Genomic DNA, 19,637 nt, shown 5'->3' with positions numbered 1-19,637 from the left:
TTACATAATGAAAGAATGTTCTTGAGAAAGTCAGAGAGCTCAAATCCCTCACAATGGAGAAATTCTATACATTGTGAATTTGAGCACAATCTGTTTATGAAAGTGCCTAATAGTAAAGAAGGAGATTCCGTCTTCTGATAATCAAGTTTAGAAACTCCAGATCACAGGCAACTTCAAGTTATTGGTGTTGTACAGTGGGGGGTCCATATACTTCTTTCTACAAAAAGGCAAAAGGGCTGTTTAAATAACAGGTATAGGTATGTGGGTAATACTAGTGAAGTACCATGTTCTAAATTAAGGTTGCATTTTTAGCTGCACCAGCCCTAATGCCTTGGTAACCTCCTACAACTGCTGATTTTGTTAATCATGGTGGGTCACAGACTGCCCACGTTTCCCTTTCCAGGCTCCAGGTCCCTGGTATCCTCTCTGAATACAACCACCACATTAAGAATTGAAAGGGGCATCCATCTGCCTTTCTAACAAGACTATCAATGTGGTCCTGGGAGAAGGGGTAGAGGAGGGAAATGGAGTAAGATTCAGGGAAGAGGGAGCAGCAAAAAAGATGTGAAAAAAAGGAAGTGAAATGTATAAATTAAGGAAAATAAATAGTGCTGAAAAGGGAGAAAAAAGCAGAATGATTAAGATAGCCTCTTCAGCCCAATGCGCAACCTTAGGGTTTTTCTGGTGAATGAGGTTTGTCTTCCAAAGAGAACAAAAGAATATATTTATGGCGTATTTTGAACATTCTACGCCCCTCTGACAGCAGTCAATTTTCATCTCTTGTTTAGGTACAGCTGGGATCAAAAACAGTTTGTTCAAATGCAACTGTGGATATTAGGGAGTTTGCTACCATTAAAAGGAAAAATCAAACAGTTGTACTTTAAGATCTTGTCAGGACAGGTAGCGTAGGTGGCATTACTATACAAAAGTAAAGATACTCAACAACCCTAGCCTACTAGAGAAAATGATGCTCGAATTGACCAGTTCCCTCTCTGTAATATTTAGAGGATAATGTTTATGTAGCCTTAAATGATTAGCTCTCCATCTCTGGATCATGCATAAATAACCCTAGAAGGGGTAAGACTTTGCAAGGCGCAATATGTTTTGTTTTCCATTTTCTGTATGTTCTGGATTTGGCAGATCCCTGAGGCACAGCACAAAAGAATATCTATGATTTTCTAATTTTGAGTTAAAATTATCAAAGTCAAGCTCATATTAATTTTTTTTACAATAACGTCATTTAAACTCCTTGACACTTATCATTTATACAGTTGTATCCAGCAGAGTGGGTTTAGGCACTTTGAGCCAAACTTGTTCAACTCAATGCATGTTAGATTCCGGTTTATGGAGGAGTGCAGATCCTCAATTGAGGACTTACTTTAGATTGATTAAAGGGAAGTTGCACAGTGTTCTGTGTGGCATGATGTTTGAGAATTTACAGTGGGCTGTTCTCTCTTTAGGACACTCCTCTAGATTATTTGGCCATGGGTTGCATTAAAAAAGGCAGGAACTGGTAACCGTAAATCTCGAACGTGCCTTGGCTCTATGATGAGTAGCCAAGTCTCACTCTGTGAATAAAATGGCATTGCTAGCCTCAATACAAGAACATGTTTTTTCAAATTAGCATGTGTTGAGATGCTGCGAAAGGCAAAATGATATATCAAAAGGTGCATAGGAAAATCAGAAGGTTATTGGCATGTAAAGCAAACCATAATTATAATAAGATTCAGGGATTGTGGGCCCTAGTATGGGGACATGGAAAGAAGTTGACTAATCATTGTTGAGGTGTTTTTGAACTTTTACAAGGCACAATATAACCAACTGACGAGGCTTGACAGGGACAAGAAGTCATAATTCTTTTCAACTTTAAATTTCAGTGGATTGACTGAGAAAAAATATGCATCTCTATTTTATCTTCTAACATCTGATGAGGTTATGACAGCTCTTTCCTTGGCTAAAGCACCAGGGAAAATTAGGATCACAATAAAAATATATAAGACTCTACAGATTAGTTTAGTACCAAAACTTGTCCATTTGCATAATGGTCCTTTAAGAGGAAACTTTGCATTAATGGATTCTAATTGTCTTGTCAACGCCATGGAAGGAGAAATTAGTAAAGAAAGCACAGGCCAATAAGCCCAATTTTTTGATCCATACGTTCAAATAACCCGCAGACAGTATTCCAAGACTTGGTCCCTAAAATCATTATTTTATAATGACACTGGACTATTTTGAGAGCACTTCAATTCCTTTGGGCATCCTATTCCTCAATGTAAGAAATGCTTTTGACCAGGGGAACCTGCAATAGTTTGCAGCAATGAAAGAAATTAATGTTCCACCCAAGTTCATCAGCCTGATTTTGAGTTAATGTAATTCTGAATGATATTAAAGCAGGTAGTTTTATATTTAGCAGAGAACCCGTTAGAGCAGCCGTTCTCCGTGGTACCTTTTGCAATGTTTTTGTTCCTCTAGACATCTGTATTATAAATGATCCTAGGTTATGAGGCCCTACTATAATGTAGCTTTATGAATACAAAATGGCTTTATATCTTGGCCATAAACTGAATAATATTTGCAATAACTTTCTATTACAGATAATTATTTTTTCTGTGCAATACCATGCTAATACAATAAAACCAAAATTCTAAACGGTAATGAAGGCGCCAGGGTCTTGATCCCATGGATCTGGGATAGGGTTGCAAACCGGCCAACAACCTTGTGATGCGGGTTTCTGGTAGAGGATCACATATGTATTGTTTAAATTATAGCTAATTCCTACATACAATAAAAATATATTAGACGAACAGCCAATGATCGTGGGTAGGCCGCATAAGTTTAATGGAAATGATCATGCTAATAATTTTTTCAAGCTTTACCAGGCTTTCTGAAAAGAGATTTGGTTTTAGAAATTCAATAGATTTATTTTTTCTTTATTTGAGGTGGTAAAGCCCCTTTCGGTACCTGTCACATGTTTGGTGTTGGCTAAAATGAAGGTGGTTGGTTCTTGTCTGAATTTCTTGCCACCTGGGCTCAGCTTTTCAGTAGTTAGCAGTACTTTATACATATTTTCAGTTTAGCAACGGAATCTTAGAAGTTTTTGTTGGAGATGTAGGTCCTTTTGAATATGCTTCAAAGTTTAAAAGACAAATGCATAGTGCAAATTGCCCCATAATATTTTTGACTCAGCTTTCAGTTGGTGGCTGAGTAGGGGATTTATCGCACTGTTTAAGGTAAATAAAATGTTCTGCCAATGTTTTTGAACTGGAAGATACATGAGTCTGGGCTAAGAATCTGAGTTTGCTAATAGCACATGGGGACTGTCAAAAATGAACTGGCTAATTCATAATTTCCTCATAAGCTCCAATTTACACCTGGTGCAGTTTTAACATTAGTAATGGCTGTATTGTATGCCGGAACCACTGTGCTTGTTTTGAAATACTTTTTCTGAAAATTGTGCCTGATTAACGATCACAAAGAATATTAATAACAGTACTGGTGCTTCCTAGCAGGCAGGAATATTTAGAACAGGTATAGAAACCTTCAATAGTTTTAAAGCACATCACTGGAGAACACGAGCCTTCTTGGTGCAAAAAAGGGTACTATTCTCACATAAAAACAGAGTTTAAACAAACTTTTAAATGCAACGTATCTCTCATTTGCTCGAACCGGACGTTTCTTGCCACACAAAATAAGAACAAAGAAAAAAACGAAGCGCGATCGCACTATGTAAAATGCGGCGTGATCGTGCTGAAATTGAAAACGGAAAAACAGAGCTCGATCGCGCTATGAATACCCCAGCGCGATCGCGCTGCATGGAAAATAAAAGGATAAAGTAGTCCGGAAAACCATGCTGAAAACATGGAGCCTCGTATGTTTTCAGTAGTTTACCGGTGCTGTGTAGGTGGGCTAAACACCAGAAAAGGCATGACGTATGCATGCCTTTCACAAATGAAAGCAAGCGGATTTTAAAAGGAAAGCCCACGAACCAATGAAAGTGACTGACGTGACATAGGGGTGGTTAGAAGCCCAAAGAGAGATTACTGCAGGGGATGGAGCACTTTGAGCTTGCCGCTAAAAAGGGCAACTAAAAAAGAAAAATAATGGAAAGAAAAAGGTCTTAGAAAAGGAAATTGTTGGCCCATTAACCCTGACATAGAAGTTCACTTAATTTTAGGCAAATGTACCTGTGATCAGGCAAAATATTATTACTCACGGTGCAAGAGAACAATAGCTGATGTAGGCCAACCCATTGCCCCATGCTGTAACTGGAAACAAAATGTGGTAGGTAGGTATTTTCTGTTTATGAAGTTTTATAATGACATGAGCCTGGTGACTTGGCGAAAGCGGTCTGTGGGCTAGATCTAAACCCTGAAAAAGTGGATTAAGAGTTATGAATTTTTAAAGTTGAAAGCTGGAAATCGTAGTTGCCATAGTCTTTCAGCTGTTGGGCTATCTCTGCCACTTTACAAGAGGGCTTTTTGCACAATGGGACATGAATGAATGAATGACAGAATTTGTAGAGCGCGCGGCTACTCCAAAGAGTGTCCTCGCACTAACACCGGAAAGTAAGAGGCGGAGGTGAAAGGCTAGAGCATGAAACCAAGTCTTAAATTGTTTTCTAGAAAGTTTCTCATTTACGATTTGACGCAACTCAGCAGGGAGTTGATTCCAGGCTTGACGGCTTAAAAAAGAGAACGACCTTCCGCCTGATTTAGTCAACATGACCTTAGGTACTTTAGTCAAGTGTCTGTGGGAGGAGTGGAATGATGAAGTCTGAGTCTGAGGTACTGAGGGCCGGAATGGTTTAGAGCTCTGTGTAAGGATGAGAATCTTAAACAATATCTTTTTATTAACGGGGGCCAATAAATTTTCTTAACGTGTGCCGAGACAGGAGCCTGTCTAGAAAGATTAAGAACCAGACAGGCCACCGCATTCTGGGCTTTGTGTATTTCCCTCAATAAATATAGTGGGAGGCCAGCATACAGGCGTTGGCATAATCAACCAGGGCCAAAATTACTGTTATCCCCACAGGCAAAGAGAAGATCTGCAGATTTTCTTTTAGTAGTGCGAATCAAACCAAAGCATGTGCCAACTACGACGTTTAGTTGATTCTGAAAAGACAGCTGTTTATCAAACTGAACGTCCAAGTTTTTTACAGCATCAACTTGTGTGTTTGGCCCCTTCCGGCTAATGATCTTGCAAGTTAAATTTAAAATTGCGGTCAAAGTTATCAATGTTGTATTTGAGTTTGTTAATACTCATCCAAAGAAACACCGCTGTAAGACGGGGTTTAATAGCATCATAGGCCACTGGCTCTCCTTATCTAAATGAAAAAAGAAACTGAGTGTCATCGGAGTATGAAATTATCTTGGTCCCTAAAGACTCGACCAGTGACGCCAAAGGGGACAGGTAGATATTAAACAAAGCTGGGTTAAGCCCTGGGGCACTTCTACCGATAAACTGCTTTTGCCAGATGAAAAGGGAGGCATCCATACCTCCTGCGCTCTGTCTTCAAGATAAGATTTCAGCCGCTTCAGCGCTGTGCCAGTACCGCCTATGTCATAAAGGAATGTTAGCAACTTGGCAAGCAGGACCGTGCCAAAGGCAGCTGACAGGTCAAGCAGTACCAGAACTGCCTTTCCAGCTACATCTAAGGTGCATTTTATCTCCTAAGAGACTTACAGAAGTGCTGTCTCAGTGCAAAATTTTGATATAAAACCTGACTGACTGGGCTGGAGAAACGATTTGTATTCCAGTTAGTCGGATAGCTGCCAGTTCACAAACCTTTCCATAAACCTTTCCACAGGTTTTCAAGGGGCAGGCAGCAAGGAGATAGGCCTGGAGTTAATTGGGATATTGGGATACACATTGGTTTTTTTTCAAAGGAGGCAGCATTTTAGCCTGTTTCCAAATAGCAGTGACTTTCCCCAGATAAAAGAGACTTATTCAGCAGAGAGTTCAAGACTGAGCTAAAAGAAAGGGGAAAAGGGATCTGAAGTGGAGCCCCATTTGAGGTTTAAAACAGCCGTTCTGGAATCATCCATTTAAAATCAAGTCAAAGGATGAAAGTATGCAGGTCATGGTGTACAGGAAAGGAGGGTCGGAATCAGAACAAACTGACAGTTAGGCTTCTTTCAATATCAGCAATTTTGTTCCTAAAGAAAGTGGCCAGTTGCTCACACTTTTTTGACGGAGATTTACTATGGTGGCATGCCACCGGGTCTAAACATTTTTGTAACTATTTCGAAAATGTCTTTTGACTTGTATCTACTTTACAAATCCTATCTTCACCTGTTTCACAGTTTCATTAAATCACGGGCAGGAGAGCTGAGACCAATCTGTCATGCGTTTGGGTGGTGGAACTAACTGTTCCACAGAGGAATGGATCCAATTATCGAACACCTGGACATCAGCGTCAAGTGGGTCTGGAAAGTTCGGCAAGGTATTATCCAGGGCATGTCTTCAAGTATCTATGCAATAGGTCGAGCTATATCTACGGCTAATTTTCACATCTCACATGTGAGGTCACCTGCCATCTAAAATGGATGAAATAATGATCAGACCAAGGGGCAGGGAGGGGTTAACAGAAGTGTAAACACTTATTAGAAAAAATGAGATCAACTGTATGACCCCCTAAATGAATGGACTTGGCAACCATTTGAGAAAGCCCAAAAGGGGCCATGATGTCTTTCAGCCTGAGTACGTCTTTATCAGAAAGGGAGTTCCAATGAATGGTAAAGTCCAATAATATAATACAGTGTGAAATGCAAAGCAAAACCTATGACACTGCTTCCTCAAAGGAATTCAGAAAGGACCCAGCAGGTCCAGGGGGTCTGTGAATTAGGAGAGCACCAAGAGATTGTTGAGCATTGTAAATCATCAGCGGGAAAAGTGGAGCATGAATAAAATATGCTTAACAATAATAGCAAAGCCTTCCCCTCTGCCATTAGCATGGTCAAAGTTCTGAATCTTGTAACCTGCCGAAATGGCATTCTCTAAGATAGGCTTAGAAGAGGCCGACAGCAAGGTTTCCATAATTAACAGGATGTCAGGTCTCTCATCACAAAGGTCATGTACCTAGACTGCATGTTTTTGAAGACTGTGTCTGTGAAGAAAGAAAAACTTTAATGGGATATTTAGTTTGGTTAGGGCAGGAGCTACTACCAACACCTCTTGAGGGGAGGGACATGACCTCAAAATCACATAGTACAGGTGAAGGCCGTATCTGCTATAAAAGGGAATAATTTGCTAGAACAGACAATTGGAGTGGTAAGGGCTAATAATTCCTCTCGTGCATACAACAGTCTTACCCTAGAATCTCTCCCGAAAGGGGCATAGTGGCTGGGGCTGACTACTTCCAGAACACTGACAGGCGCAGACGGGCTTGCCTTCGGCATGTCGGTGGCACACCCACCTTGTGCATCCACCCTAAGCTCATCTATATAACACTCTGAGAGTCAAGCAGGTTGCAGGCTGCCTCGCCCACTCTAAACACTGAAGCGGGGAAGCAAAGTATTGTGGTGGTGTTAAATAGCCACCATGAAAGTGCATTTGCCAGAACAATTTCATCAGAACATTTTTTTTTTTTTAAATTAACAATCTTCAAAAAAGGCCACCCCTCCCCGGTCTCAGGATATCCCCTATGGTAAAACCATGCAATTTAAAACCAAAGTAAAACAGGATAAGAAATAGCAATTAAAGCAGGAAAAAAGTGAGGAACAAGCAGTGTGCCTATTACTTTCCCCTGCGCATCCGCCTAGGCTTTTCTATATAACTCTCAGAGCTCAGCAGGTCGCAGGCTGCCCCACCCACTCTAACCACTGCAGTGAGGAAGCAAAGCGTCATTTGGAATTCAGCAGACAGGAGAACCACAGCAAATGAGATGTTCTCCTGCTTTGCCAAAATCTTGATTCCCCTGTGTCACTTAGAGGGGGGGCCCACTGACCAGTGGAAGGGTGACTTCTGTATTGCCAGGCAATAATCTGCCTGTTCACATTACGGCTTCTGTATCTAAAACATCAGGAGGACAACAGTCTTTAACAGTCCAATACACTTTTTCCCTGTCCAGGTTTGACATGCAAGGAATAGCAAGGTCCAGCTGAGGACATGAGATTTGGTGTCAAAAAGGTACAAGCAGGGCAAACTGTTTGAATGAATAACTTTGGGGAGTACAATATTTAGTCCTGAAGAAGGTGGTGAAAAAAGTTTGGAAGCCCACCAAAACGCCTCAACACTTTACCTTCACTGGACCCATAGAAGAAGGACTCTATCGAATAAAGAGTATTTATAATTATCGATAGGTCGATTCCTATCAATATTGGTACAGTTCCATTTTATAGACGATTGTATATGTCTTTTATCTGTTTCCCCTTTATGTAATTGTACTTAATGTCAATTTAATTTTTTTAATGTTTTAATATTTATGTGTTTGTTCTGTTATTGTATGTTTTGAGAATTTGCTCGGAATTTTATTAAATATTTAATTTTTGATTTGTAAGATTCTTAGCTGATTAACAGAGAGATTCATTGTGTGTGTGAGTGAAGTGTGATTGGACTAGCTTGCCCGATGGTTTTTTTTTTCTATATACTTACTGTTTTACGGTACCCTGTCCCCCCCAGGTATTTTGTATACAGGAGGGTCCCCTCTCTATTTTTTCGCTACTTTGAGTATGAGGATTTCACCATTCTGTCATATTCACAAACGCCGCTGTTGAAAGCTCCAAGCACGATGAAAAAGGAAATCTTACCAGCGCAGTCATATTTTGGCACCTTGTCCTGGTTCTACGGAGGTCAAACACTCGAATTTCCAAATTTTTACTTTGTTTTAGTTCTTCCTCCAGCTACAAACTGCAAATATCGACTTCTGGGATACCCAGCATACACAGCAGCAGGAGGGAAGCTCTACTGTTCTGGCGCCTAGGTCCAGCAACAGTTTTGTCCACTGGTCATGTATGTATGTATGCAAGTATAGTTCTAGAATTTCTATAGCGTAAACTGAGCCACGAGGCAGCAAAGCACTATACAAGCTCAAAGACCAACCTATAGTGATAGAAGGGGTAGCTTAGTTGTGGACAGTTAATGCATTCAGACGGGGTGTTCTTTAGAGAGGTGACTCTTCAACTCTTTCCTCAACTGGGACAGCATTGGTACTGTCTTGATGGATACACAGATGTTGCTATGTAGGTGCACAGATGGAAAAGTCCTGCTGTCTTGTTTTTTTCTTTTTTACACTTCTTAGAATGCAGTTCATTGGTGTGTTGGCTGATGGTGTGCCAAGAACCACAAAAGATATTGAACTTGGCTGCAAGGTATGGTCATGATGGGTTTGTAAATGATGCAACTGGTTTTGAAGATGGTGCGGGTCAGCATGTGGAGTCAATGGAGCTCCATCACAATGCGAGTAATGTGACCATACTTCTTCAGGTGCAGGATGAGACTGCAACATGTAGGCTCCCTTTCAGGGGTGCCAGTGTACAGCTGGGGAGACCATGGAGCAGGGCATTACCACCATCCAGAGTACGAAGGCTTGAACAGCATCCTGAAGTTGCCTTCTGGAAGAAACAGTTACACTAGATATAGAAGAGAGAGATGGTGCCAGGCAACCTTTTTTGGCAAAGTTGTCCTTGTGGGTGAGGTTGGTGTTAAAAGTGAATCCAAGTGACTTGGCATTCAGTGAAAGTCGGGGTTCGAAGCCGACAAGGTTCATATTATTGAGCCAAGTTTGTACTGTTTTTTGTTTGTTATTCATGGTAAACAACAGTAATTTTGCCTTGGTTGAGTGAGCTTCAGGCATGCTGGATATCCAGGTGTGGATGATGTGCAAGCACTGTCTGTCTAGATGTCTGAAGCAGAGGAGACTTTCAAGTACAGTAGATTTGGGTACCATCAGCATATTGGTGAACCTTGATGCTGTTAAATGGGAGCAGAGCAACAAGCAGCTCAACGTAGAGGTTGAAGATGACAGGAAAGTGTATGGACGTCTGGGAGACTCTGCAGATGGTTGTGATCATTGGGACCCAGGAGTTGCCCATGCAAAACTAAATAGTGTAGGAAGGATGAGAACCAGTGAAGGACATTGCAGGCGAGTCCCATGCCAAAGGCAACTAAAATTTCCAGCAATATCAGCAGGCAGGGGTCATCTTCATCTCCAAGACAGCACTGTCCGTAATTTGTAAGGGGGCTATTTTTGTGCTACAGGCTGGTAGCCATGTAGGATATGGTTAGCACTGATCTTGGTAGATGAGAGTAGGGCCATTATCTGGCACAGTCATCAGAATCTAGTGTAGGTTTTTTTATTTAGAAGTAGGGGGAGCTGGCCTGTCTTGACAGCATCTGGAAAGGTGCCTTGCGTGAGGGAGGCATTGACAATGGTAAGTAGAGGTGAGAGAGCATCCTCAGGGAGACCACTGATGAAGGACGAGGGAAAAACATCATCTTCAGAAGGGGCTTTGAGGGCGTTGAGTGCCTTGGCAAGTTCTGCGAGAGACAGGGCTTAGAAGGTTGGCCAGTAAGGGGGCCTAGATGAAGAGGTGGGCATAAGAGATGCAGATGGCTTTGTGCTCTCTATGTACTGTCAGACCTTCTGTATTTTTTCACTGAAGAAGACGATTATGTCATCGCACTTTTATGTGGAATGACGAATAGGTGGCTCTGGCAGGGGGTTGATGCAGTGCTTGAATGTCCTGAAATGTATTCTGCTTCTGTTGGTAGCTTCATTAAGGGTGTAGGTATAGCACTTTGCTTTCCCCGATACAATGAGCCGTCTGATTGTTGCACAGAGGGACTTCAGTGTAACTAGGTCATCAGAAGTTCTTCTTTTCTTCAATTTCCTTTCCTTTGGACTGTTTATATTCAGCAAGGACCTTAGAGTACCAGGTTGCTGAAGGTCTTGGCTGGCATTTCCGTGTTTAAATTGGGCAGTGGATGTTCACATAGTTTTCCAAAAAACGGTTGTAATTGTTCAGAAGAGTGTTGGTGTTGGACACTAGGGTAAGAGCTGAGGCTTATCATTAGGTTGTCTAAGGAGAAGTCACTAAAAGATCTGAAGGTTTGGTCCTTTCTTTTGTGATGACCTTCATTTGTTAGTAAGATGCTGAGCAGGGACTCAGGGGTGGCATGTGGTTGTTCCAGTCTGCACTGTATTGTTGGTGATGTAAAGAAGAAGAGATTAATGTGGCCTTTGGAATATTTTGGTTGGCCTACATGCTTTAAGAGGGGTTTTCTTTCTCCTTTTTTAGATTGTGATGCCTGGAAGGTTTAAGTCATCCAAGAGAGTGGTATAGACATGTTGAATCAGCGAGGTGGTGAGGAGATCTGAGAACTCGTCAATGAAGTCCTTGTTCTGCAATGGAGGCCTGGTCATCTGCTTCTTCAGCAAAGATGCCATTCTCGTCCTTGGTAACTCTGGAGGCAAGAACCCATTTGTCTGACCATTGAGAAGCACTACTAAAACGTGGGTACAAGGGAACGTAGGATCAAAGGCCTCAGTCCTTTCCTCAGCCAGACATTCATTATATCAAGTTATTTGGCACTGGACATGCTTCAAGGAAACACCTCTTTTCCTCTAAATAAACCAAATAAACTAAGCCATAACTATAAGATGTAATATACTGGATAGATAATGTCATTACACTGTTTCAATGATTACTGGATGTTCCATCCTCCTCCCCTGCCCGAAGGAGTATGAAACCCCAAATGAAGCAGTGAGAGAAGTAACATCTGTATGCATACCTCTATAGGAAGGATAGGATGTGGACATGTTTTATAACCAGATTGTGTACATTATGCCATTTCTGCCATAGCAATTTTAGAGCTAACAAAATTCAAGGGTACGACTGACACAAATTCTTCGTGAAATGGTCAACTAAAGGCTTCCATAGACTAAGAAACTTTGTCTATCATCATCATCTTGTAGATCAAGCATCAACATTTTCATTTCTACTAGGGCCCAATGCTTTCTCGACAAGAGACAGAGACAGAGACAGAGATTTTCCTACAATAAGTTTGTTGCTATGGATTATTTGGCACTCGATAACATGTGGGTGAGTAATGACCAATCATTCTTTGTGATACCTTTTTAACATCAAAATATTTATTTCCAGCACCAGGACAGATGGGGGTTTTTACAACCCAGGAGGGACATGTGGGAGGTTTGGAGGAGTGGGCCCAATGTTATTCCACTCTCTCCACCAAACATGAGCTGCTGGTTGAGATTTCAGTTAACTTTTTTGTGAGGGGGCAGGATGATAGGGAGTAGAAGAGGAACAGAGTAGACATTGGAAGTTCATCTCCTCGAGCTCAGGATTGCTCCCCCTCTCTCTCTCTTTCTCACTCTCTCAAAGAGTGCAGTACAACAGTAGTAATACACACGCCAGAGGGACAGCGTGTTTGGATATAATGATAAGCCCAAACAGTTCGAGTATGAAAATAAGTGTGAAAATATACTGAGCAAATCCAGTCCTAACAAGGCTCACATGATGCTCTGGCAGGTAGCACTGGTAAAAAAAAACAACAGGAATTACCTAGAGACCTTTCCAAGCTTAGAAGCAGGATCCTAGTGTGAGCAACTTTTAATTAAGTTCAGGTGTAGAAGGCCCAAAACTGACCAAAGAGACCTCTTCATAAGCGATTCAGGTAAGGGGAAAGAAACACAAAGGAAAAGGCAGGGAAAACAAAACACAGGTGCAGGGAATGCAAATATATTGAGCGGAGTAATTGAACCATACAACCAAGTAGTTGCAAGTCAAATTGTACCCACTATGTTGCTGACTAAATTGTCCTGGATGCAGTTCTTATGTTGCTCTAATTGGTCTCTCCTCTCTGCAACTTGTCCCGTTAAGGCACTAATCAGAGGCGCGACCCGGAGTAGGAAAATTCAGAGACTTTCAAAAGTTTGTGAATACACCAAAAGGGACAGAACAGAGGGAAGCAGCAAGGAAATCGATCTCTTGAAGAAAAAGGGGACCTGTTGTCAATAAAATGTATCCACCCCCTACCAAAAGCGAACTTTAGGCTGACTACTTCAACAAGATCCAAACTATTTAATTCAGATGCCAAACTAACACCTAGTAAAGCCCCACTGTAATAATCGTCTATTAAGAGGCAACTCATACTGGAGCACTAGCAATTACCCAAATAAAAACAAACTCTAAACCTAAACACTGGCTCACTAGTACACAAAATAAGCAGGCTAACTTTTTAAAAAATCCAGAATTGCAGCAATTAATTACAATGTGACACCTGAACATGAACATTTCAAGATGTCTAACTCTAGAGCTAAGAAGGACAAAATAATAAAACAAATGTTCATAGGCATTTATTCACTGAAATGCCATGGGTAACAAAGTGACAACACATACCCTTTGACCTTAATGACATCACAAAAAGTGACATCATATGACCCTTCAGCCTGATTGTTTTGCCAGAAGGTATGTTACATGACCACTGTCACATGACCCTAACATCACAACAACTGACATTGTTAAAGTTCCATACTGCATGGTATGATTCATATAATGACATAACAGATACAAATATATTTTTTTAGATACCACAAACCTATTTTATGGTGCTGACTTGATCTTTGAAAGCTCTGGGGCACAATGCTTGCCCTGAATTGTAGTGAGAGAGCAAAGGAAGTAACCTAGAACTTTTCTATGGGAGGGGTGTCCTCCTAGAAGAACCTTAAAATAATTACGTGAAATAGTGCATTTTACAAGACAATGTTCACATAAATGTAATGAAATGCCATAAGCGCTGAAAGGTCTTTCATTAAATATGCGAATGCTTTCAAGATGTGCCAAGCTAATGAAACCAGACATTACCTCCATTATGCCAGGGCCAGCATTTTGTCATGGCTGCTCCTTGTGCCATGAAATATGCCAGTGCCAGAAATTTGCAATATATGCCATCTATATACCATAGGCACCCTTATTTCAAAAATGTCCTCGGTATGTGTGGGCCAGCATTTTGGGGTGGGTGCCACCATGTAGTGTTAGATACAAGAAACACATAGTAGACCATTTTAAAATGGGGAAATATGAAAGTAGATACATATTACAAAGACATTAAGCTACCTTCACATGTGCTACCCTGTAATGACAACCAAGAGCCAGCTCCAGACCACCTCCAAGAGCGACTCCTTCGATAGCAGCAATTACAGGTTTCTCACTTTTTTCAGCCATCGAATTGACATCCTCCAGAAAATGTGAAAGGGAGTCACTCTTTTGACCAATGTTCTCAAATGTTCGAATGTCAGCACCTAAATAAAAGAAAATTAAAGACAATGCATTTACTGATGTTTGCTTACCACCACTATCTTAGACATAGCATTTTCATGATTACCAAGCGTAATACCATCCAGGTGTGACTAGCATTGCTTACGGGCCAACTGCTATTTGTGAATGTAACCAACATTTTTTGTAGTATTACATGGCAGAGAGGGCAGAAGAATCTTTGGTTTGATGATCCAACATTCCATGGATGGCGTCACACAGTGACTCCTCACAGGTTAATCCTGTAACATTCTCCCCCGGACCACATCATACGTGATAGTCATACAAACATTCCAGACTAAACGTGAACAGCAAGCCGCATTATAGAGTAGTCTATGCTGAGAAAACGCTCCATTAAGAAAACAAAAGTCTCAGTCCAGCTAAAGCACTATTTCCTCAGGTAAGTGCTTCCCTTGCACTAACAACTAAATTTAAGGCATCTCTGGTGCTCCGCCAGAGTAAATTGAGCCATCTGCGCAGTAACCGAGATACTCGCTTTCCTATTGTTTAAACTGTATCCCAATGGGTTTAAATGACCTTGCTTGTGCACAGTGCTTTCTCATCAGAACATCCCTTGTTCTTGTACAGTCAGTATCAATTGTAGTTCAATGTAATACACCCTGGATTCCATGTCGGTTTCTTTGAGCCTCCCTACTTAGAGTAGGAGTTGGAGTTTCCTCACATGACCTCTGCACTATGTCTGCTGTACGAATATACATAGTAATATAATACAAGTGTTAAGTGTCGCTGGTGACAGAGCCTTATTTTATCTTGTATAGGGTTGCAAATTAGAGGCATTGCTATAGCCAAAGTAGGTTGTACCCATTTTATTGACTCTAGAAATATGAAGGGTTAAGTATGCTCCGCCGAGGTTCAAATCTGTAGACTGTAGGGCACTTACAACTCTCATACGCAAACGCTTAACTCACTGAGCTGTCTTAGAAGGAGTTCAAATTGGCATGAATGAACTCAGGGGGTCATTCTGACCAACCGCCGCCTGCCTGGCGGGAACCGCCATTTGGCCGCACCGCGGTCAAAAGACCGCTGATGCCATTTCAACTTTCCCGCTGGGCCGGCGGGCGCTACCCAAGGTAGCGCCCGCCGGCCCAGCAGGAAAGAGGCCTGCAACACTGAAGCCGGCTCCGAATGGAGCCGGCGGTGTTGCAGGCGTGCGACGGGTGCAGTTGCACCCGTCGCGCTTTTCACTATCTGCTAGGCAGACAGTGAAAAGCATGCTGGGGCCCTGTTAGGGGGCCCCTGCACTGCCCATGCCAATGGCATGGGCAGTGCAGGGGCCCCCAGGGGCCCCTAGACACCAGTTACCGCCAGCCTCTTCCTGGCGGTGACAACCACCAGAAACAGGCTGGCGGTAAGGGGGTCAGAATCCAGCGCCGCAATGGCGGATTCGCCCAGGTGGGGGGTAAACCGGCGGGAAACCGCCGGCCCCGGTTTTCTGACCGCGGCTTTACCGCCGCGGTCAGAACGGGCAAGGAAGCACCGCCAGCCTGTTGGCGGTGCTTCTGTCATTCGCGGCCCTGACGGTCTTTGACCGCCAGGGTCGGAATGACCCCCTGAATGTTGGAAGATAACATAAAACGTATGTAACATAAAAAGGGCAATATATTTTCTTATTGTTTTAATAGGATCAGAATATATTTTGGGGTACAAATTCCTCCCAATCTTAATGACTATACTTTACCTGTTATATTATGTTATATGCATTTGTGGAGTGCACTAAACCCGAGAGCATCAAAGTGCTAGCCGAGACCCAGCAGGACAAACACTCATAAAGAGCCATGCTGAGTGAAGAGCTATGTTTTCAATTGTTTTTTAAAGACTGAAAAGGTTTCGGTGTCCGCAGTGTGGGACGGTAGGGTGTTCCACAGTTTGGCCGCTCCCACAGCAAAAGCACTTCCTCCCCACCTGGCTTTCCCAAAACTTGGAACTACTTACTGCCAGTCTACAAGAGGAAAATCTAAGAGGTATTGCAGGTGCATACCAAAGAAATATAGCATTGAACTGTTCAGTGTTCTGAAACTATACACAAGGCTTTGAAAACAATTCTCTTTCTAATAGGAAGCTAGTGGAGGGCGTGCAGACCTTCCTTCAACAATACCTGTCTAGGGATATTCAGAGTAAGCCGGGCAGCTGCATTCTGGACAACCTTCAACTTGTTGATTCCTGTCATACTAGTATTCGTGTATAGTGAGTTACAATAATGTAATGGAGAAGGGATAAGCACGATGACAACCGCCAGACACAATTACCTGGGAATGAAAGGAAAAATCTTCTTCAGGACCTTAATGATATGTAAACAAGTGCTGAAGTGCGACTAGCCTGGACATTAAAGCTGAAGGGTTTGTCAAACAAAATACCCAGGTTTTAAGGGGATTTCACAAGGGTGAGAAGAGGCCCACACTTCGCAGGTCACTGGATATTAGACAAAATTGAGTCCTGCGCACCGAAAACCAGAACCTCTGTCTTACCAGCATTGAGTTTGAGCGCATTGTTGTTCATCCATTTCTCAAAGCTGGACATGCATTGCCTACAGGACTGGCAATAGAAGTCACATAGATAAAGATAGACACAATGAAACCTGATGTTTCATTACCTGGCTACCCCCAAAAGGCATAGGACAGATGACCAAGGTCAAGACGTGCTATTACATATAGGTCATGTAAATGGAAAGTTTAGTTTGGATTGTTCTCCTACTGAATTTAAAGCACCACTCTCCCTCCCCGATGATAAGAAATGGAGGCGTGAAAGAAATCTACTCCTGTTAAGAGAGCCATAAATCCAACCCACCTCCATTAGAGGACTGCTGTCTGGTTTCATGTGTGCCCAGTCTACTTTCCATAAACAGTCTATAGCAAAAAATTAAGGACAAAAAAAACAGATGATTCTTACAAGCATATGCGAAGGTCTTATAAAGCGGACACAATTCAGCACACTGTTGATAAAGTTAGTCAAATGGTTGGTAACGTGAAGGAAGGCATTCAAAACACCTCTCAAACTGATCATCACCACATTTTATGTGTAAAACCTGAAGGTTGCAGCTAAAGAGAGATGTGGGAGTTAAATTACCAGAGGAGGACCGAGTCTGAGTAATGATTTTGAATGGACCCTGGATTGATATCGGTTAGGATGCACAGTGCCCTTTTTTGCTGAGATGTATAAACATTCAACCAACCATTGTATGGAAAAAGGAAGACAAGAGAAACTATAGATTTAAGAGTAAATAGATGTCTCCAAACTTCTTAGTGCACGCACTCACCAAGCAGGGCCCTAAATGAATTGGAATAAAAACAGAATACTGAAATACAAAGGATTAATTGAAATGGGGTATGAAAAATGAGGTTCTCCGTCCATGATGAATTGGCTTGCATTCGTCTGGCTCCTCCCTGATCATGTTGGTAAAACCTGACATTTCTCCCCCACCTTACAATCAAGCAGGGTGGGTAAAGTTTCTCTCTATGGACAGGTCTGAGTTGGCTGACGCCCGACAAAGGAGCAACAACACCATGCCAACTCCTGCTGTTAAAATGAATACAAATGGTTATAGAATAGGAAGATAGACACTTTTCTGCATTGTTTCTGGATATTGTCTATCTTGATGGTGTTGGTTCACTGATAAATTGAGTAAAAGTACTAGGCATACTAAATAGAGTACCCAATTTGAATGTGTAGCTTTAGCAACATCAATGTCGGGTAACTCTGCTAAGTAAACCCAACAAGAGGAACACATTCCCCAGATTGGCAGTTTCTTTTATCACTATTAATGCATGTGCATTTGGATCTGAATATTTCACAACAACATGGACACATGTTCAGGAGTTCTACTCAACAGTGGAGACAAGCGACCAGAAGATTGGTACAGGACAGAACCCAACAGTGTTTCTTGCAAGTATCTTTAAACCTTGAATATCATCTCATTTAATTTTACATCCCACTATTCATTGCTAGTTTTCTCCCGATTCATGTATGGTTACTACGCTACAGATAAAGGCTTCCTCCGCTTATAGATCAATGAATAAATTAACCTCTGGCTCAAATAAGCACATGACAAGACATCCCAAGAACAACTGCAGCTGGGATTTAGTAGCACTACTGCTACTGGGAGTGATGGTGTAGACAATCGAAAGTTATTCCTGTACATATCCATGCCGTTCAATTTTGATAATGGGTGATCGAAATACCTATATTACATGTAATGTGTGCTACTATTCTCAGAGCATGTCTAATGATGAAGGCTGGGGTTTAGCCTCTTCAAAACTGAATCATTTCCACCCATTTTTACAGGCAAAAAGCCTCTTGATTTGGTTGCATTAGGGTAGCCAGGATTATGTATTTATATATTTTTTGCCTTTAGATATGAACTCTAATCTGGGATTTGTTCTAGAGAGTGTGATGATATTCCATTACAACTGTAGCTGTTAAAGATGTTACTGGATACTCAGAACTTGAAATTATGGGTTTGGAAAAACACTAACCTTTACAGGAACCCTACCCAAATTGCAGTCTTCATTAGATACCTGGTTAGAAATCATAGTTGAGTCTTATGCAAATCTTTAATTGAAAATTGCGACATTTTAGCCATGGGGGAAAGAAAGGAAGGAGGGAACTGCATGCAATTTAGAAGCAAGAAAGCCTACAGACACACCTGGAAACTGTGAAAGCTTAAGTGCCAAAAAAGCTCGCTTTATTTATTAGAAGTCCATACACTTGGTTGAGGGTTGATTTTTAAAAGTGCAAACGTACACAAATATTAGAAATTCAAAAGATATAACTTACATTTATAATTTTCTCTTTCTACACTAACCCAATTAAAATTCCACAAACATAAAAAATTCAAAAGTTATAGTTATAACTTGAATTTATAATTCATGCACCAGCTTTAAATTAAAAACATACTGTAACTCGCGCAATGTACATAATGTTGTCAACTCGCTCGTCACACTACAGTAACTAACTCGGCACCCTAACAAGCACAACATTTTCAGAAAATTATAACATTTGACTTGTCATGTGTCTTGTTAGGAATGAGGTCATTTAACATGCTACATGTGATGTAATATTCAGGGTTGTAAGCAATGCATGAACGCACAATTTATAGTTAATGTAGCGTGGGGAGCAAGTCGACAACACTAAGTAAGGAGGTACGCAATATATGTTGTTAAGTGGAGCATCCTACAGTACAGTAGAGGTGAGGAGAGTGCTGTAGAGTGTACTGTCATTAATTGAAGCATTGTAGAGTACAGTAAAGGAGAGTGTAGTGTCCATAGAGTGGACTAGAAGGGAGTAGAGTTTAGAGGTGTGGCATGTTGTACAGTGGAGTGGTGTGCTGTACAGCAGAGTTGAGTGTTG

The 19,637-nt window shown here is 41.6% G+C and overlaps 1 protein-coding gene across 5 annotated transcripts in view; it reads right to left on the bottom strand.

Moving 5' to 3' along the window:
- The window catches only part of LOC138285624 (peroxisomal bifunctional enzyme-like), a 184,704-nt gene that overhangs the window by 81,593 nt on the left and 83,474 nt on the right, over positions 1-19,637 (bottom strand). For all 5 annotated transcript variants that reach the window (XM_069225808.1, XM_069225806.1, XM_069225809.1 and 2 more), the window contains one exon: positions 14,076-14,260. In XM_069225808.1, the coding sequence (XP_069081909.1) occupies positions 14,076-14,260 (185 nt within the window). The remainder of the gene's footprint in view (positions 1-14,075; positions 14,261-19,637) is intronic.

Source organism: Pleurodeles waltl, chromosome 3_1 (assembly GCF_031143425.1).
Source record: "Pleurodeles waltl isolate 20211129_DDA chromosome 3_1, aPleWal1.hap1.20221129, whole genome shotgun sequence".
Taxonomy (NCBI): domain Eukaryota; kingdom Metazoa; phylum Chordata; class Amphibia; order Caudata; family Salamandridae; genus Pleurodeles; species Pleurodeles waltl.
The sequence above is the reverse complement of the archived record's forward strand: the minus strand, read 5'-3'. Positions and strand labels throughout refer to the sequence as shown.